This window comes from Diaphorina citri, unplaced genomic scaffold (assembly GCF_000475195.1).
Source record: "Diaphorina citri unplaced genomic scaffold, Diaci psyllid genome assembly version 1.1 scaffold30, whole genome shotgun sequence".
NCBI classification, from domain to species: Eukaryota; Metazoa; Arthropoda; class Insecta; order Hemiptera; family Psyllidae; genus Diaphorina; species Diaphorina citri.
Window position 1 is genome coordinate 430,333 of NW_007377468.1, and position 22,394 is coordinate 452,726.

Below are 22,394 nucleotides of genomic sequence, written 5' to 3' on the forward strand. Positions count from 1 at the left end.
AATTTGTGATTTCATATAGTTTATTGGGCTGTTGCAAGGAAAAGTTATAGTTTAGAATTAAATTTAATCAGAATTCTTGCCTCCCTCCTTGAAACTTTGTTCTGTGGGAAAAGGGGGAATGGACTTTAAATTAACTCCAAAGTCCAAACTTTGAATTAACTTTTCATAAAAATAGATGCCAATCAACTTTAAATCGACTTTTCATCTTTACAAATGTCAACAAACCAACAATGATTTGAAGTTAAATTACTGAACTAAAATTAAACGGTCAAACTTTCTTGACTTGGCGGGGCGGAGCGCTGCCGCGCTCCCTAATTAAATACCTATCAGCATTCAGCTTTATTTCTTCTGCTCTTTTCCACTTCATTCTTTCTGGGTGGTATCTACTTAGTACCTAATACGGTACTACATGCATAGCACCTACTCTATGTAGATTGATTGCTAGTATTGCTAAGGAGTATATGAAGAATATGAGGTTTAAGTATTTGAGCATCCCACAATCACCTCCTCTAAAGCTGATATCCTGATTTCGTGTCAGAATAATGATGGTTCGAAACTTGAAAAGGTCAAGGATTTGATATTTTCCGTGGAACAGAGGTGTGTTGGACATTTTAAGTTGAGTCTGATGGTAAAATCTGGTTAATAAGTATAAGTAGGTAGTGCTTTACTTAGACTGTCAGCTTGGAATAAGATTTCTCAATATGCTAAAGAGTTAGGCTAAAAACAGAGTGGAAGAATGTGAGGTTTATTTGAGCATCCCACAATCACCTCCTCTAAAGCTGATATCCTGATTTCGTGTCAGAATAATGATGGTTCGAGACTTGAAAAGGTCAAGGATTTGATATTTTCCGTGGAACAGAGGTGTGTTGGACATTTTAAGTTGTGTCTGGTAAAATCTGGTTAATAAGTATAAGTAGGTAGTGCTTTACTTGCACTCGTATTTATGAACAAGAATGATCGTTCTTAGATCAGTCTCAAGTCAAAATTGACCAATCAAATGCCTTGAGACTATGCTTGGCACGAACTTAAGAGCCAGCATTTTGTTAATAAATATGGGTGTTAGACTGTCAGCTTGGAATAAGATTTCTCAATATGCTAAAGAGTTAGGCTAAAAACAGAGTGAAGAGGAGCATCGAGCATCACTTGAAAGTTATTGACAACAGAGAGAACCGAGGACTTCAAACCGCCTAGATCTCAAAGTAAAAAGCTCTATGCTCTTCGCTCTCCACTCGACTATGTTTTTAGCCTTTTAGACCAATATGCAGGTTGGAGTCTTCTTCTCTTCTTAGGACGTGGCCTGCCCTTCGTAACCTTCGGTTTTTGTAAATGCAATTTCTTTGTGTTATTATGTCACAACTTTGGTGCTCACTGCAGCATTGTAGGATTTTCCCAATATCTCAATAATCCTACCCATGTAGTTACACATGTCTGATGATTTTTGAATGATCAAAATGAGTTCTGAAGTTTTAACTAATGTGAGTTAAGTTTCAACGTCACCATTTTTTCATTCAAATTGCCCGTCATTCAGAAACAATGTTCCTAGAAGTTCCCCAAAGGCTTATTTATGTGATTGGTTCCAAAATGTGAAGAGCGAGTTTCCTATATTGAAAGATAACATCGCGAAACAAATAGGCAGTTCGTTGTTCGTTGACTAAAGTCAAAAATTGTCAAATTAAAATTTATTTTTATTAAGATCGGAAACAATCAACCATGGACTTGACCTTTGCCACATTAGAGCGAAAAAACCTGATGAGGACTTTTGGAGAAAGAAGGAGGAAACGAATTGAAGATTCTTTGTTGAACATTTTTGATGGATAACTTTTTGCGAACTTCTATTTGTACGTAATACTTTGAACTGTCAAGGTTCTAATACATAGGTCAAAAGTACCTTAGGTACTTACCTACCCTGTCCGTCTGTCTGTTTTTCTTCTTCTTTTTTGCAAAGCAATTATATTTTTTTGCTTAAATGAAGAAGATTAAGTTGAGCGATTAAGTTCCAGACAGATTTTTAGGACGTGTTGATCATGGCTTGATTCACACCCTCACGAAATCTTGATGGCTTTGCCCCGAAGTGCTTAAAATAACCTTAGGTAGGTCGTAGGTACTTAGGTTTATAAAAAAACCTACCTAATTGAAAAATAAATAGGTACCTATATGTAATAAAAATTAATACCTAGGGGCATACCTACTAAGATTTTTTTTTTTTTAAGCATAGGTATCAGGTGATTGAAAAACAAATAATGATTTAGGTACCTCTAATTGCGGTGAAGCTGGGAGCATCTTTGTATCTTTTTGAGTATCACAAAAAGTAGATATAGTTGGAAACGTCTCGTCTACAGTAACTCAAATCCAAAACAGGGACCGAACTTAGATCTTTGACCTACGACGCGTTTGCTTTGATAAAGAAAAGAAAAAAAAAATCTCAACAAACCTACATAATATAGGTCTGTATAGGTACGTATGTAATATGTATGTAAATAGCCTCACACTAATAAAGTAATAATTAAAACATGTTACATAGGTACTTGTAACCTGTAACTGTGGGATCATTACTGGGTGACTGATGTAACATCTTGAGCTAGGGTGTAGATAGTTCCATTATCTGCTTTGCTAATATAACTTAAACTTGCTATTGCTTATACAAAATCACCTCTCGCTGGTAAATATGTAAATACGAAGTGCATAATTATTTTTTTGTTGGATTGTAGGGCGGCGTAACTGAATATCGCCGGGTATGCGAACAAAAAAATACGGAAAGACTCAATTTTTTAAAAGAAATGATGAGACCATTTTGTATTAATTTTTTCAATAATTGGTGGACGATATGAAGAAAAAAAGTGTGAGATCTTTTTTTTTTTGTTGATATTTCATAAATCACCAGCAAAATAATCACAGTTTCAACATATCTGCTTCAAGTTTACTTCTTGAATTAAGCAATCTGATTGGTTGATGTGATTCAATTTTCACCTTTTCGGCCAATCAGATTTGCATAATCGAAGAGTTAAACTTAAATCTAGTTCAAACGCAGACTGTAGCCCCACCCATGAATGTTTTACCTTAAGTGTAAGCAGATACAAGCAATGCTCGCTGAAATTAAGTTTTTCAGCGAGCTTAATTTCAGTTTCAGCGGCGTAAAAAACTTAATTTCAGCGAGCATACCTACAGTTTCAAACTACAAGACCGTTCTTTCCTTACTATGGGTATGATGGTTGATGGGTGTCTGCGAATTGAACTTTGAGCGCAGGCAGGTAATCAAAAAACAAAAACTTAATTTCAGCGAGCATACCCACAGTTTTAAACTACAAGACCGTTCTTTCCTTACTATGGGTATGATGGTTGATGGGTGTCTGCGAATTGAACTTTGAGCGCAGGCAGGTAATCAAAAACAAAGTGTCTATAATTATCCGCCCAGGTGTGATGATTGAATGTCACTCAAGACGAAATTTAGGTCGCGATAGATTGACGATTCAAGGTTCTAGGTTCGTCAAAAAAGGCGCAACCCGACCTTACGTAACAATATTGCGAGGGGGATTTCGCGAATTACATATATGCAAGGGAATAATTATTTAAATAATATTATAATTAGCTAAGTTTATATAACTTTGGTAGATAAAATGAAATTTTTGTATTTTTTTTTTTTTATATATATAGTTCAGGGCCATGGATTTCTAATTCAAAGAACTCTGTAGTGAAAAAAATCTGGTGTGAACATCACACGACTTTCCTTATCCTATTGAATGGTGCTTATTTGGGTGTTCTGTTGTAACATTTACAATATGCGAATTATATGCAAGGGAATAATTATTTAAATAATATTATAATTACCTTGGTATGTTGATATAATTTTGATAGATAAGAATAATTAATTTTTTGTATTTTTTTATAGTTCAAGGGCATGGATTTCTAATTCAAAGAACTCTGAAGTTAGAAAATATAAGTTAATTATGTAGATCTACATGTTTTGAATCAGTGCAACAGAGTACCATATATTCTTATTTTATTATAATTACCTATGGTTGATATTTCGGTTATTTTATAGTTCAAGGTCGTGGATTTCTAATTCAAAGAACTCGGGATCAAGAAAGACACGTAGGTAGATATTACATAAATGTTTTGAAATAATATACCTTATCCTAACTTTTAAACTTGCATCTAATTGACATTGACACGGAGATGAAAGTTTTGTAAAACATAGCTTCATTCATATAATGTTGATGCTTCTTCACCAACATACCAATTCATAACTAATAACTACATATTAATAACAGATATTACATTATTAATTCAAAAGTTCATGCATTATTTATTCCATTAGGAACATATGTACATAATTATTATTTCAAGTTTCAAGCTTCAAAGTCTAGAAGAGTATTGAAAAGTCTTTTTCCTCTCAAGATCACACCAAGGTCTCAAACTCAAAGATACCTATGTTACAATCCTATCTACCAATGTACTTATTTTATTATTTATTGTATAAATTAAGTAGGTATGTTTAAGTAATAGATTTTCTTTTATTGATACAAGTAACAAGTTACTACCATTCGATAAATCGTTGTAACAGGAGATTTTATAAGATTCTACAAGAGAATTCACAATGTGTAAGCCTGCAAGTTATAGCAAATCAAAAGCTATCAGATATCGAGAATACCTATCACTAATACTATCATTGCACTATCACTATCCAATGTACATACAATTTGTGCCCGATATGATAGTTGATTATTTATGTATCCGACTAAGATTCCTATCCGAGCATAAAAAGCATAATTACATTGTATCTAGTTTGTATAAATCTAAATCTATTGAATCAGACTTAGCTGTGAAGAGTTTCAAATTTTGCATATTCAAGTTGTAAAGCTATCTTCACGAAGTATGCTCTGGCGTCTTCAATACTCTTGCATTGGGAACTCCAGACATAGCTGTGAAGAGTTTCAAATTTTGCATATTCAAGTTGTAAAGCTAACTTCACGAATTATGCTCTGGCGTCTTCAATACTCTTGCGTCCGATTGGGAACTAAAGAATTGTTAAGCATAAATGCTTGTAAATGTCGTTCCCCGCTTGATACACAACAGTAAATTTTATCACTTGACTTGGACTCAACTCCCAACCTCTAAGTCTGAAGTCCATCGCAACCCCGTGCCGTCAAAAAGCTGGAAGTAACCTGAAACCACGAAGCCCTGAAACTTGCTAAGTTCTGAAAAAGGGCCTCAATATTTACAGGAATCCTTGGTCTATGGTTGGGTTGAAGGTCTCCTTCAGGAAAACCCTTTCACAGGAAAGCCACGAAAGAAAACTAAGAAAAGGACCGAAGAGACTATTGATGACAATCTTAAATAGGTATTACGAAGGTGGTACTTTGGTACAAATAAAATGTAAATCTCCAGTTAATTTAACAGCTTGCTTATTGAACATGATTCTTCTACATGCAAGGTACATTATGAACATAGAAGATATTCGTATGTCTTTGTTTGGCATTTGCATTTGTGTTTTACCAATGGATAAATTAACTATGCAAGTATGCTAGGAGGACACAGTCATGATTCATGTGTGTTGAGCCAGAGCTCAACAGATTCTAGAGATGATACTTGGTTCTGATCCAGGACTGGGAGTCAAACCCATGATCCCTAACCTTGAATTCCGCAGATTACCCTCTATAAATCCGTCTTCAAATATTTAACGATTACTCAATTCAATTCGACTAGGTTTTCCTCAAACTGTGACCCCGAGAATCAACCATTCGGGCTAAAAACCACTCCCCTGTGCTACGCCAGTCAGACATGGCAATTATCCTATATTCCCATGTGGTTAAATCCATTGCCCCAGACACATTGGAGCCGTGGAGAGTTCAACTATTATGACCACTAGGTTTTATAAATTTATAGTCATATCTCTAAATGACCGGGTGACTTGATTGAAGAAGTCGAATGCACAATTAAAGTCAAAACTCGTTAACTTTGGAGTACAAGTATAGGTATGTTACATTCTTTTTGTTTTTCATTCAGAACAAAATTTCCAGGTAGGTACATTAGGTACAATGGTACATACCTTTCCAGGTATATACCTTCTATGTTTCATTACTTACACACAGATTAAATGCTGCATGTGCTGATATACTAATGGACTTGGTAGGGTCTGGGGTTAGTGTTTCTTGTGGGCCTTTTTCTGTCATTTTTCTTTTTTTTTTAATTTTCAAAGGTCAATTTTTTAGTCACCTGTACCTGTGGCTAGTGCCCAATAACAAATAAAAGGGATCCAATAATCAACTAATAGGTACATACTTAAGTAAAAGGATTACCGCTCGAGGTGACTCAGAAGCTTAGAACGGACAGAACCTGTTTTCAATGTCTACTCGGAAAAATGCGGTCCTGAATGCCATTAAATACGGCTAACTATCCATTATACCTAGGTATTCCTAAGATCCTATGAAATTTATGTTCAGAAGTATGTAGATGTACGGAACCTAGGTAGAAACTTAAACTTACAAGCTATAACTAAGAATATAAGGGAAGAATATAAACTATGTTAGTAAGGTCTCCATGACCTATTGAACTCGTGCCAAATAACAAGTAAAAGGGCCCAATAATCTACTAATACAAATCAAGTAAAATTATTACCGCTCAGGGTGACTCAGAAGCTTAGAAAGGATAGAACCTGTTTTCAATGTCTACTCGGGATTATGTGGTCCTGAATGCCATTAACAACGACTAACTATCCATTAGTCATTAACTGCAACTTAGGTACTAACTGTCCATTATACCTATTAGGTATTCCGAAGATTCTATGAAATTTATGTTCAAAAGTAGGTACCTTAGGTAGATGTACGGAACCTAAGTAGAAACTTAAACTTACAAGCTATAACTAAGAATATAAGGGATGAATATAAACTATGTTAGTAAGGTCTCCATGACCTATTGAACTCAAGATGATCTTCCACATTTGTGTTTTGCCAAGTTTTTTTGTATCGACTTATTGAGGGGTTTATCCTCTTTATTTTTACAAGATGGACTTGCCAAGTTTTTACTAATCTTATACCCATAACTGATGGCTCTCAGGTGTTTTTATGGGTAATATCGGCGCAGGTGTGGTGGAAAAGCAAAGGGTAGATAGTTTCATCGTCATTTTTATTTCGTAACAATGAAAAAAGTGTGGTGCATGAGACTCGTTTGGTCTGTGTCGTAACATACCTTTCCCTTCTCTTTCACGTGTTATTATTTAACTCGAGATAGCTTGGAGGGCAGCGCGCCTGCCTTTTAAGCAATAGGTCGCGGGTTCGATTCCCGCCTGGGGCAGACTTTATCCTAAACAGATTAGGTTCGTTCTCGGAACGTAGGTACTTTGAACAAATAATGCAACAATAAAATACATTACCTACAATAATTTAGAAGGATCCGAACACTTTTGGAGATTCTCATAAAACCACTGAAAATAATGGGGGATTACTGGGGATTATAGTGAATAGTGGGATTGTGATAAATTTTAATTCGGTAACACGTTAGCTCATTGTACAATTACCTAACTCAAACAAAATCAAAAATAAACTATGTTAAAAATCTAAAATGCTATAAAATTAATGGTACAACTTGAAATTTATGGATTTTTTTTTAAGGATAGGTAAAAATTTGGCATTTAGAAGAAAGTTCCAATGTTTGTCTGCATAAGATGAAGATCATTTTCTGATGATTTGGTAATATTAAACTTCAGTCGTGGGTGTTCATAAACAATTAACACAGAAAAGATATATTTTTTATTGCTCATTCATCTTGATCTGTTCTTCTTCTTCTTCTTAAAAAAAGAAGAAGAAGAAGAAGAAGATATTCTTCATCTTTATCAGTAGGTATTTTATAATTTTAATATTCGGATAATATTCCGGGTCACACCTTAGGTCAAGTCTGATGAGCTAATTTTGTTCAAGTCACACCTGATTGGGCCAATCGCTCTGATAATAGATATTGTGAGCTTTTAGACGTTCATTTGTACCCAGACGGTCGTCCATTTGTTTACCTCACTCGACGTTGCTTAACATTAAGTGATCTACTGAGGACTGGAATTTCTACATCCTCACAAATTTGTGATTAATGTTTTTTTTTTTTTCTGAGGGCTGGAATTTCTACCTCCTCCCAAATTTGTGATTAATGTTTTTTTTTTTTTTTTTTAACCAAACCTACTTTGGTTGATCCATGGCCTAATTTCAGTTCAAATCGAAAAGAAGAATGGAAGGAAATTTTTTGATTTTTTATTTGCAGTTCTGTTGTAATTTAACTAACCGCAAAAGTAGTCTGAGATGTCAAAACTACATCTGAATAATTTTATTAGCGGAGACGCCAAAACTCCACATTTCAACAGTCTCACTTAACTTTGTGGCCTTCAGAAATGAATTAAAAATAAAAGTGCATAGCACTTTTCACTTTCAGTAATTCTTTTAGTGGAGATGCTAGAACTACATCTGAATATCTCAAATAGTGGAGATGTCAAAACTCCATGAATTAGTGGAGATGCCAAAACTCCACATTTCCCTCTCAGGATTGAATTTGTGAAAGATTAATCACCCGAAGTTTTTGTCAGACCATATCTTGGCACACCGATCACACAAGATCTGCTACTGGCTTCCTTGACCCTAGAGTGACCATGTTATCTGTGCCATAACACATTGCTTTATAAGGATGTGACTCTTCTTCAGCCTGGAAGCCATTTTGAATCAAAAGGAAAGTAACAAAGGATCAATTAGGACTTACATATTTGGTACTGGACTACCTTGAGGTGCATACTTGAGGGTGTTATAAAGTTCGCGTCATAATAATGAGGGCCTGGAATTTGCTTGAGATTTATGAGGTATTATTTATACGATGAACTAATACGTATATGCACCAATGTATTTAGGTAATATTCGTTGTTTCCCGGACGGCCAGGGAATGGCTGTCAGTTTGGAGTTCCTTGAGCCTTTCAACGGCATCGTGTACAGCAAGGGCCAGAGGAACAATCCTAACTGTGTGTAAGTACTTTGTTTTGATTGGCGATTTGAGCTTGATTCTCCCTAAAGTATGTACAGGTTACGTTTCAGTCATGTACATTCTGGTTCCTCCAGAGTACTAGTTACTCCAATTAAGTGCAGGCAACATAATATATTTTATTTATGCGCACTAGGAAAATTTCTGATGAAGAGCAGGGAAGAACAGGAAATGTCACTTTTCGCAAGTACTCCTTCAGTACTCGTCGCATTACCTCTCTGATTTGCCAGGGGTGTTCTCTACTCTGTACTTAATCTAGTGATTGGTAATTAAAAATTAAATAAATTGTATATTGTTTAATCAACTGTTGGTCATACAGTAGTTTACTCTCATTTAGGATTGTTCAAAACATTGAAACACAATAAAGAGAGCCGTCCCTTCACAACAAATGTTATAACCTTTTTATGATTTAAATTTATCCTATCGATATTTTTCATGCTCATAGTTTTTTTTTCCACTGTTCTCCGTTCTAAAGGTAAATTCTCATTTCCCTTCCCTCGCCTCTGTTTCAGATCTCTACCGCGTTAGAGAAGCTCACGGACGGTATCAACCCTATCGACGTCGCTCAAGACGACGACCTTGACGAGCATGGTCTAGTGACGCGCAGCTCCAATCCTAAAGATGGCGTCCTCATGCCTAGTCGACGCACGCGTCAGTTTGGTCGTCGCATCAAGACGCGACAGAACGGCGCTTACCAAGCCGAGACGTCGCGACATCATGTGGATCTGAAGAAGATTGACGTCGACTGTTTCCCGGACGGCCAGGGAATGGCTGTCAGTTTGGAGTTCCTGGAGCCTTTCAACGGCATCGTGTACAGCAAGGGCCAGAGGAACAATCCTAACTGTGTGTAAGTACTTTGTTTTGATTGGCGATTTGAGCTTGATTCTCCCTAAAGTAGGTACAGGTTACGTTCCAGTCATGTACATTCTGGTTCCTCCAGAGTAGCAGAGTACTAGTTACTCCAATTAAGTGCAGACAACATATTTTATTTATGCGCACTAGGAAAATTTCTGATGAAGAGCAGGGAATAACAAGAAATGTCACTTTTCGCAAGTACTCCTTCAGTACTCGTCGCATTACCTCTCTGATTTGCCAGGGGTGTTCTCTACTCTGTATTTAATCCCAGGCATAAAGGTCGCCACTCCAACACCGAGGCTTACCTGTTTGACAGAACACCTTTGGCATTAACACATTTTTTTAACATCGCCTAGTGGTCACCTTACGAGTAGGAAGAATTCATTATTCCGAAACGTTCCTCGTACTAACCTGCGTTCCCAAGTTGGTACTTCTCGTCTGTTCTTAAAATGCGAACAACTCAACAATCGAGCTTCGAAAAAAATGATATTACCAAGTAATGCCTAATTATGTTGGGTTTCAAAGTTGAACTTTGAAGACGTAACGAAGAGAAAGTGTAGAGGTTCCTCGGATGTTAAATGTTTCGAGATGGTTATTGTTCATAAATCTCGACAAGTGACGAATGAAAACAATGGACGTCAAAAAAACAATTTTATTGTGTCGTGGTGTATGCTGGATTTACTGTGGAATCGGATAAAATACGAGGAATATGACAGATACAATTGAATCGGTGGATAACGCTGAAGACCTTTGACTGTTCGTTTTCAATAGGCAATACTGGTAAATAAAGACTTTGTTGCTGTAGATATCAATCAATTTTATTTGTACAAATATACAATTGTATGTGGTACAATGAAGATATTATTGATAGGATGATAGTTATACTGCTAAAGATCTTTGGACTTCTGTATTAGAAACTGTTGATACTGCTAAAGATCTTTGTACCACTGCGCTTAGAAGTTGCTGACACTGCTAAAGAGATATTTGTACTGCTGATGTTGTAGAGATCATTGATCATTCTGAAGGCCTTATTACCAGCCTAGTTTTCTTGAAAGGAAGCGAATCAGCCGTGTAAGAACTAGGTCGTTTGTTAGATTCCCGCCAGGGGCGGATTTTATCCTAAACAGATAAGGTTCGTTCTCGGAACTGCTGGCTCTCTTCTCCCTTCGCTTTCGGGACGACAAGACCTTAGCAGTTACAGTTCACTCTATCAAACTTATCAAAAAGTACGCCACTATAAAATCTATTACCTCCATGTAGATAGTTAATGAATTTACCTGTAGCATTTCAACTCTACTTTGACGGGAATGACGGGAACTTTGGATTTGATAAAATGTTACACTTTGATATTTGAGATTCAGTCAGATTCGATTCAATAAACTTGAATGATTGTTAATTTTTCAAAGAGGGTACCTAGACTCTTTAATTCCGCATGTAACTGATGTAACTACATATAACTAGGCATCCAAGTCGGAGGTTTCGAGTTCAAATCTCATCTGAATCGTAACCAAAATTTTTGTTACGGTTACCATCAAGTTACTATTTGTAATAATAAATTTAGCGACTATGGTAGGCCGGTCGTGGGTGAGTTTATGCTTCATTTTTAGCGAAAGCCTTTGGAAGAGATAGGCTTTGGGGGTTCTCATTTCAACTCTACTTTGACGGGAATGACGGGAACTTTGGATTTGATAAAATGTTACACTTTGATATTTGAGATTCAGTCAGATTCGATTCAATAAACTTGAATGATTGTTAATTTTTCAAAGAGGGTACCTAGACTCTTTAATTCCGCATGTAACTGATGTAACTACATATAACTAGGCTTCCAACCCGGAGGTTTCGAGTTCAAATCTCATCTGAATCGTAACCAAAAATTTTGTTACGGTTACCATCAAGTTACTATTTAGCGACTATGGTAGGCCGGTCGTGGGTGAGTTTATGCTTCATTTTTAGCGAAAGCCTTTGGAAGAGATAGGCTTTGGGGGTTCTAACGCTGATTTAAACAATCGAATTATTAATTAATTCACCAATATCTGTTATGTTACTTTGTTATATTTACTGCGCTGATAGCTTATGTCATTGCATATGTCAATTTTGAAAGTGGCACAAAAAGAGCATAATGAGTTATACAATAGTTATTATAGTAAGTACATGGGATGGGTATGTCTATCTATTAATTAGGTATGTCTGTCTACATGTTGAATTAAGCTTAAAGATTTTGACTGCATAATTAACCAATGTAACCTGTGAGCTGTGACATGAGTTTAATTAATCTTTAATCGTTTACTTAGACTATGTTAGACAATTGGGAATCTTAGGTACAGAGATAGTAGATACATAATTAAATTTAGATAATAATGTGGTTTGAGCTCTTGTCTGTTTTCCTTATGAAGCTGAGTGCACCCCGAACCAGCTGGCATGAAATGGTGTGCCCCAATAATGTGTCCCGTCCGTCCCAACATTCCCAACAATTCCTAGTGCTCCCAAATATCAGCAACGCTTGAATCAGCAAAACTAGCCGGATAGGGATTCTTAGCAATCACTGCTGGCCTTTCCCGGCTGCCGGCCCCACTCGGTCTATAGGTGAGGTTAATGAGAGTAGACGGGTAGCTTGTCGCTGAAAGACCTTAGCAGTTATAAAATGACGTTAAAGTTAAAACTCTGTAAATGAATTAAATAATGTAAAAAACGTTTTCTTGGCGACTTTATCCATTACATTATATCTTTATTTGAACCATGCATCCATTCTATTAAAAAAAAAAAAAAAAAAAAAAAAAAAAAAAAAAAAAAAAAAAAAACAATTGAGCAACAAGACATGCGGAACCAAAATGAAGTTCCTTTTCAAAACTTGGCGAAGATTCCTGGTAACATTTGAGATTTGGTACCTCTAGGACCTCTTGAGGACCTCTAAGTTTCTGACACGACTTCGTGACGGTTACTGGTGCAGTGTGTTCTAAATCGGTCTGAAATCAGAACCTAGAACCCCAGTGCTATTATTTAGCCGGATATGAACTCTACACCTATACATTATTGCAGAATCGACACTGATGAAGTGATGAATAATTTAATGCTTTTATTTAATGCTCACAATTTTAGTTAAATAGCTACGTGTGTAGGAAAAGTACGACACATTTTAAGAATCCCAAATAGGTAGGTACACAGTAAAAAATATTAGGTTAAAACTTTTTTTTTTTTAAGAGGTTTGACAGAGGGAACTGTAACTGCTACACTGAGAAAAAAAATGGTGACAGGGTGCAACAAGTTTAGGGTGGAAGAGAACTCTATTATTGGGTTTCTTCCCTTGATTTAGGCTGTTGGAATGCTATATTTTAGTGTCGAGCTTCCCGATAGAGAGTTCAATATTAGAGTGCCGGAACCCAGTCACCCGATTGGGCTGCCGGCACCCTGGTTTTTTCTCAGTGTATGGTCTTATCGTCCCGAAATCGAAGAGAGAAGGAAGACAGGATAGGAGAAAGCCAGCCGTTCCGAGAACGAACATTATCCCATCAGGATAAAATCCGCCCCGGGCGGGAATCGAACCCGCGGCCTAGCGCTTACAAGGCAGACGCACTACCAACTAAGCTAACTAGGCTGACTGGGGGACCTTAAACAGCCTGAAATTTCCCTTGCTACAGAAATGGTTTCAGGCCCCCTTAAAACTTTAGCTCCATCAATTTAGGTGTTACATATTTATGTGTTAAACATGCCAAATTTCATCCTCTGGGAATGCACGGACACTGTTTCCGAACCAGTCTCCTAGACTCCTAGCATACTTGGTTAACAAAACTCTTTATCATGAGATCATGATTCATAAGTTTGAATACCCGGGGTAAAGTAAATAACAGCTATAAGAAGTCTAATGGCACGCATTATTGGTTCTAGCAAAAGATTAAATAATACTTTAAGCACCTATTAAGTACATGAGAAATATGAGGATGCTATTTGTTTCAAAGTTGATTAGTTCTACATAATATTTGCCTGCATACAATGACTAGAACATTTGATGAGAATCTTGGTTCACACAGCTTGTTAGACAAAGTGATTAATCGACTGTTTGCGAGCATGGTTGGTCGAGTGGTAACGCAGAAGTTTCCAGGTTCGAGTCCCAGTTTGGAAAGACAAAAAAAAAAAAAAAAATATATATTCTCGTATATTGTGTTTTCGATACCAATGCGGAAAAAAAAGAGGCATTTACTTGGTAATATGGTAATGCAATGAGCTGTGTCCACAGTCCACACATAGTCGACGAATTGGAACTATCTTGTCCACGCAGTGTGGACGGCCGTCGTCTATGTATGGACAATGGACATGATACAACCATGCAAACAATGTTAGGAGGCTTAACTACAAATAATATTAATCAATTGAAAATTATTGTACCTATTGATATTTTAAGTTAGAGAAAAACAAGACCTACATGAATTTCCCAACCACATGGACTGTACGACCGGAGCCTTTTAACCTTTTGCGGACAGATTCATGTGTCACATGAAATCATGGTTCCGCCATTATGGTAGGAGAAATATAACTTAAATCTGGCGATACGGTAGGATTCATGTCCAGCATGAAGCTACAGATTTACTCGCTACGGTCGGCTTGATTTTTACAGATAGGAGGCGTTACGGTAGGACGTGCCTAGGAACTTGTGTATCTTTTGCTCCTTTCAAATGCAGACTGAAAAGCCGGTGTTTGTTTATTATGATTCAAAAGCATTCGGAATTATAGTCCGAAGATTTCCGAAGAAGACAAAAAAAAAACGATGTTTCTATCTCAACTAGGAAAAAAAAGAAAATAAATTAAAAGCGAGGGAACAATTTCATGTGTGACATGAAGCCTACCACAAATCGCTTTTCGGAGGTTTCATGTCTCACATGAATCCTACCGTATTTGAAAAAAATGTTTTGTTTACGTCTGACTGTAACAACAACGCTTGAGTTTCATGTGGGACATGAATCCTACCGTAAGAGCGATTCTGATGAAATTGATTCTGTACGCAAAAGGTTAAGCACGTTAAATCCTTAACCCCAAAATACGTTTTTTTTCAATGAAATTCCAATCCAATACTAATAATATCAATATTCATACATACTCTAAGATCTAAAGAACAGTAAAAATTGGTCGGTAGATCAATAAAAAGTAAGTATGGATGAAATTAAAATAAAATTAAATAAACTTGAAGAACTTGAAGATGGGTCATGATCGTCAATTAAGATTATTTCTCTCACGCATTTGTCTTTATGAGGAATACCTTGATCGTATTGTTATGCAACAGAAAATTTGTTTTTGTTGTCTTCTCCATCGCAATCTTTCTCTTGTCTTTCTTACTATCTTCTTTTTTATTTTCGTTTCTTTTAATTCTTCGTCGTCTGCTTTTTCCTAACTCTTTTTTTTTCCTAGTCCTCCTCCTGTTATTTTCTGTATTTATTCCTTTTCTCCGTTGTCCTCTTTTTCTATCTTCTTCTTAGTTTCTTTGGTCTTTTCCTTAGTCTCTTTTTCTTGTTTTATTCGTCTACTTCTTCTATTAACTTATCTTCTCTCAATGATACCCCGCTGACCAAGCAATGGTTACTGGTTACCTATCTTAGTATCCTCATTGGTATCACGGTTACCTACATTTGGTTCTGAAAACAAGTCTCTGGTATACCTCTTGACCCTGTATTGGGAACTAAAGAATTGTTAAGCATAATATATGCTTGTAAATGTCGTTCCCCGCTTAATACACTACAGTAAATTTTATGACTTGACGTCCGATTGGGAACTAAAGAATTGTTAAGCATAATATATGCTTGTAAATGTCGTTCCCCGCTTAATACACTACAGTAAATTTTATGACTTGACTTGGACTCAACTTCCCAACCTCTAAGTCTGAAGACCATCGCAACCCCGTGCCGTCAAAAAGCTGGAAGTAACCTGAAACCACGAAGCCCTGAAACTTGCTAAGTTCTGAAAAAGGGCCTCAATATTTACAGGAATCCTTGGTCTATGGTTGGGTTGAAGGCCTCCTTCAGGAAAACCCTTTCACAGGAAAGCCATGAAAGAAAACTAAGAAAAGGACCGAAGAGACTATTGATGACAATCTTAAATAGGGATTTCAAAGGTGGTACTTTGGTACAAATAAAATGTAAATCTCCAGTTAATTTAACAGCTTGCTTATTGAACATGATTCTTCTACATGCAAGTTAGTACATTATGAACATAGATATTCGTATGTCTTTGTTTGGCATTTGCATTTGTGTTTTACAAATGTAGATATAAATTAACTATGCAAGTATGCTAGGAGGACACAGTCATGATTCATGTGTGTTGAGCCAGAGCTCAACAGATTCTAGAGTTGATACTTGGTTCTGATCCAGGACTGGGAGTCGAACCCATGATCCCTAACCTTGAATTCCGCAGATTACCCTCTATAAATCCGTCTTCAAATATTTAACGATTACTCAATTCAATGCGACTAAGTTTTCCTCAAACTGTGACCCCGAGAATCAACCATTCGGGCTGAAAACCACTCCCCTGTGCTACGCCAGTCAGACATGGCAATTATCCTATATTCCCATGTGGTTAAATCCATTGCCCCAGACACATTGGAGCCGTGGAGAGTTCAACTATTATGACCACTAGGTTTTATAAATTTATAGTCATATCTCTAAATGACCGGGTGACTTGATTGAAGAAGTCGAATGCACAATTAAAGTCAAAACTCGTTAACTTTGGATTCAGTTATAGAACTTGCAGTAGCAATAGATACGCCCTCTTTTCTGTGTTTATTGTTTGAGTTAATCTACTTGTATGAGTATTTATTACTTTATGATGTACATATACTTGTATTTATACAAACGAAGAGTATTGATAGTAAATAGTCATAACTCGATTATAAAAAACATGCCGCGCCGACGTGAATGATGTGAGAATAGAACTGTTTGGCTATGCCCATTGCCCATTGCGCTTACAAGGGAGCATAGGTGAGGAAGATTATTTACAATTTACCATGTTGTATTAAAAATTTACAGTACGTAATATTTTGTACTACTAGTTACCTACATACCTAGTCTTCGTATCTATGCAGTTCGGTAGGTGTTAGTGATTGGTAATTAAAAATTAAATGAATTGTTGTATATTGTTTAAAATCAACTGTTGGTCCTACCGGAGTTTACTCTCATTTAGGATTGTTCAAAACATTGAAACACAATAAAGAGAGCCGTTCCTTCACAATAAATGTTATAACCTTATAATTTAAATTTTTTAGGATTGTTCAAAACATTGAAACACAATAAAGAGAGCCGTCCCTTCACAACAAATGTTATAACCTTTTTATGATTTAAATTTATCCTATCGATATTTTTCATGCTCATAGTTTTTTTTTCCACTGTTCTCCGTTCTAAAGGTAAATTCTCATTTCCCTTCCCTCGCCTCTGTTTCAGATCTCTACCGCGTTAGAGAAGCTCACGGACGGTATCAACCCTATCGACGTCGCTCAAGACGACGACCTTGACGAACATGGTCTAGTGACGCGCAGCTCCAATCCTAAAGATGGCGTCCTCATGCCTAGTCGACGCACGCGTCAGTTTGGTCGTCGCATCAAGACGCGACAGAACGGCGCTTACCAAGCCGAGACGTCGCGACATCATGTGGATCTGAAGAAGATTGACGTCGACTGTTTCCCGGACGGCCAGGGAATGGCTGTCAGTTTGGAGTTCCTGGAGCCTTTCAACGGCATCGTGTACAGCAAGGGCCAGAGGAACAATCCTAACTGTGTGTAAGTACTTTGTTTTGATTGGCGATTTGAGCTTGATTCTCCCTAAAGTAGGTACAGGTTACGTTCCAGTCATGTTCATTCTGGTTCCTCCAGAGTAGCAGAGTACTAGTTACTCCAATTAAGTGCAGACAACATATTTTATTTATGCGCACTAGGAAAATTTCTGATGAAGAGCAGGGAAGAACAGGAAATGTCACTTTTCGCAAGTACTCCTTCAGTACTCGTCGCATTACCTCTCTGATTTGCCAGGGGTGTTCTCTACTCTGTACTTAATCCCAGGCATAAAGGTCGCCACTCCAACACCGAGGCTTACCTGTTTGACAGAACACCTTTGGCATTAACACATTTAACATCGCCTAGTGGTCTGGTCACCTTACGAGTACGAAGAATTCATTATTCCGAAACGTTCCTCGTACTAACCTGCGTTCCCAAGTTGGTACTTCTCGTCTATTCTTAAAATGCGAACAACTCAACAATCGAGCTTCGAAAAAAATGATATTACCAAGTAATGCCTAATTATGTTGGGTTTCAAAGTTGAACTTTGAAGACGTAACGAAGAGAAAGTGTAGAGGTTCCTCGGATGTTAAATGTTTCGAGATGGTTATTGTTCATAAATCTCGACAAGTGACGAATGAAAACAATGGACGTCAAAAAAACAATTGTGTCGTGGTGTATGCTGGATTTACTGTGGAATCGGATAAAATACGAGGAATATGACAGATACAATTGAATCGGTGGATAACGCTTTATTGTGTCGTGGTGTATGCTGGATTTACTGTGGAATCGGATAAAATACGAGGAATATGACAGATACAATTGAATCGGTGGATAACGCTGAAGACCTTTGACTGTTCGTTTTCAATAGGCAATACTGGTAAATAAAGACTTTGTTGCTGTAGATATCAATCAATTTTATTTGTACAAATATACAATTGTATGTGGTACAATGAAGATATTATTGATAGGATGATAGTTATACTGCTAAAGATCTTTGGACTTCTGTATTAGAAACTGTTGAGAGAATACTGGTAAAGAAAGACTTTGTTGCTGTAGATATCAATCAATTTTATTTGTACAAATATAAAATTGTATGTGGTACAATGAAGATATTATTGATAGGATGATAGTTATACTGCTAAAGATCTTTGGACTTCTGTATTAGAAACTGTTGATACTGCTAAAGATCTTTGTACCACTGCGCTTAGAAGTTGCTGACACTGCTAAAGAGATATTTGTACTGCTGATGTTGTAGAGATCATTGATCATTCTGAAGGCCTTATTACCAGCCTAGTTTTCTTGAAAGGAAGCGAATCAGCCGTGTAAGAACTAGGTCGTTTGTTAGATTCCCGCCAGGGGCGGATTTTATCCTAAACAGATAAGGTTCGTTCTCGGAACTGCTGGCTCTCTTCTCCCTTCGCTTTCGGGACGACAAGACCTTAGCAGTTACAGTTCACTCTATCAAACTTATCAAAAAGTACGCCACTATAAAATCTATTACCTCCATGTAGATAGTTAATGAATTTACCTGTAGCATTTCAACTCAGATTAGGTTCGTTCTCGGAACGTAGGTACTTTGAACAAATGCAACAATAATATACATCACCTACAATAATTTAAAAGGATCCGAACACTTTTGGAGATTCTCATAAAGCCACTGAAAATAATGGGGGATTAGTGGGAATTATAGTGAATAGTGGGATTGTGATAAATTTTAATTCGGTGACACGTTAGCTCATTGTACGATTACCTAACTCAAACAAAATCAAAAATAAACTATGTTAAAAATCTAAAATGCTATAAAATTAGTGGTACAACTTGAAATTTATGGATTTTTTTTTTTAAGGATAGGTAAAAATTTGGCATTTAGAAGAAAGTTCCAATGTTTGTCTGCATAAGATTAAGCACATTTTGTGATGATTTGGTAACATTAAACTTCGGTCGTGGGTGTTCAGAAACAATAAAATTAACACAGAAAAGATAACATTTTTATTGCTCATTCATCTTATAATGTTTTTTTTTTTTTAGATTCAACTTTATCAGTATTTTTAATTTTAATATTCGGCAGATATTCCCGGGTCAAGCGTTAGGTCAGATCTGATTGGCTATTTTTGTTCAAGTCACACCTGATTGGGCCAATCGCTCTGATAGGTAATAGGTATTATGAGCTTTTAGACGTTCATGTGTACCCAGACGGTCGTCCATTTGTTTACCTCACTCGACGTTGCTTAACATTAAGTGATCTACTGAGGACTGGAATTTATACATCCTCAAGAGAAGGCGGGTAGCTTGTCGCTAAATAGAGGGTAAAGAAGCAGTTATAAAATGACGTTAAAGTTAAACCTCTGTAAATGAATTAAATAATGTAAAAAACGTTTTCTTGACGACTTTATCCATTACGTTATATCGTGATTTGAACCATGCATCCATTCTATTTCAAAAAAAAAAAAAAAAAAAAAAAAAAAAAAAAAAAATAAACAAAAACCCTCCTTCAGGAAAACCCTTTCACAGGAAAGCCATGAAAGAAAACTAAGAAAAGGACCGAAGAGACTATTGATGACAATCTTAAATAGGGATTTCAAAGGTGGTACTTTGGTACAAATAAAATGTAAATCTCCAGTTAATTTAACAGCTTGCTTATTGAACATGATTCTTCTACATGCAAGTTAGTACATTATGAACATAGATATTCGTATGTCTTTGTTTGGCATTTGCATTTGTGTTTTACAAATGTAGATATAAATTAACTATGCAAGTATGCTAGGAGGACACAGTCATGATTCATGTGTGTTGAGCCAGAGCTCAACAGATTCTAGAGTTGATACTAGGTGTGACCTCTTGAAGACCTCTAGTTTCTGACACGACTTCGTGACGGTTACTGGTGCAGTGTGTTCTAAATCGGTCTGAAATCAGAACCCAGAACCCCAGGTGCTATTATTTAGCCGGATATGAACTACACACCTATGTATTATTGGAGAATCGACACTGATGAAGTGATGAATAATTTAATGCATTTATTTAATGCTCACAATTTTAGTTAATAGCTACGTGTGTAGGAAAAGTACGACACATTTTAAGAATCCCAAATAGGTAGGTACACAGTAAAAAATATTAGGTTAAAACTTTAGCTCCATTAATTTAGGTGTTACATATATTTATGTGTTAAACATGTCAAATTTCATCCTCTGGGAATGCACGGACACTGTTTCCGAACCAGTCTCCTAGACTCCTAGCATACTTGGTTAACAAAACTCTTTATCATGAGATCATGATTCAAAAGTTTGTATACCCGAGGTAAAGTAAATAACAGCTTTAAGAAGTCTAATGGCACGCATTATTGGTTCTAGCAAAAGATTAAATAATACTCCACCTATTAAGTACAAGAGGAATATGAGGATGCTATAAGTACATGAGGATGCTATTTGTTTCAAAGTTGATTAGTTCTAAATAATATTTACCTGCATACCATGACTAGAACATTTGATGGGAATCTTAGTTCACACAGCTTGTTAGACAAAGTGATTAAGTGATTATTTTTTTCCATTATTAATATCATTACTGTTATTTGTTAGAATGTATGATTTATTTATGTAAATAAATGAAAAGTATTCTTATTAAAAAAAAAAAATCGACTCTTTGCGAGAATGGTTGGTCGAGTGGTAACGCAGAAGGTTCCAGGTTCGGGTCCCAGTTTGGAAAGAAAAAAAAATATTCTCGTATATTGTATTTTCGATACCTATGCGGAAAAAATAAAAAGGAGGCATTTACTTGGTAATATGATAATGCAATAAGCTGTGTCCACACATGGTCGACGAGTTGAATCTATCTTGTCCACGCAGTGTGGACGGCCGTCGTCCATGTATGGACAATGGACATGATACAACCATGCAAACAATGTTAGGAGGATTAACTACAAATAATATTAATCAATTGAAAATTATTGTATTGATACCTATTTTAAGTTAGAGAAAAACAAGACCTAGGTACATGAATTTCCTAACCACATGGACTGTACGACCGGAGCCTTATAGGCACGTTAAATCCTTAACCCCAAAATACGTTTTTTTTTTCAATGAAATTATAACCGTCCAATATTGCACTACTAACAAATATTTGTAGAAGCTTAATCCATCCTTTGGTGCAGACCTAAGCCTCGGAGTGGGCTTTTTGTGTGTGCAGTTAAGCTGATTACTAACAAGTAACTGAGTGGTATAATCAAACCAATATGACTTGTGTAGCACGTTAAATCCTTAACCCCAAAATACGTTTTTTTTCAATGAAATTCCAATCCAATACTAATAATATCAATATTCATACATACTCTAAGATCTAAAGAACAGTAAAAATTGGTCGGCAATGAAATTCCAATCCAATACTAATAATATCAATATTCATACATACTCTAAGATCTAAAGAACAGTAAAAATTGGTCTCAATGAAATTCCAATCCAATACTAATAATATCAATATTCATACATACTCTAAGATCTAAAGAACAGTAAAAATTGGTCGGTAGATCAATAAAAAGTAAGTATGGATGAAATTAAAATAAAATTAAATAAACTTGAAGAACTTGAAGATGGGTCATGATCGTCAATTAAGATTATTTCTCTCACGCATTTGTCTTTATGAGGAATACCTTGATCGTATTGTTATGCAACAGAAAATTTGTTTTTGTTGTCTTCTCCATCGCAATCTTTCTCTTGTCTTTCTTACTATCTTCTTTTTTATTTTCGTTTCTTTTAATTCTTCGTCGTCTGCTTTTTCCTAACTCTTTTTTTTT

General features: G+C 36.2%; 1 protein-coding gene across 1 annotated transcript in view; it reads left to right on the forward strand.

Annotated features, from left to right (window-relative positions):
• Positions 1-22,394, forward strand: part of LOC103511193 — an 86,006-nt gene that overhangs the window by 48,233 nt on the left and 15,379 nt on the right. The window contains exon 3 of the mRNA XM_026825014.1: positions 17,280-17,614. Coding sequence (XP_026680815.1) covers positions 17,280-17,614 — 335 coding nt within the window. The remainder of the gene's footprint in view (positions 1-17,279; positions 17,615-22,394) is intronic.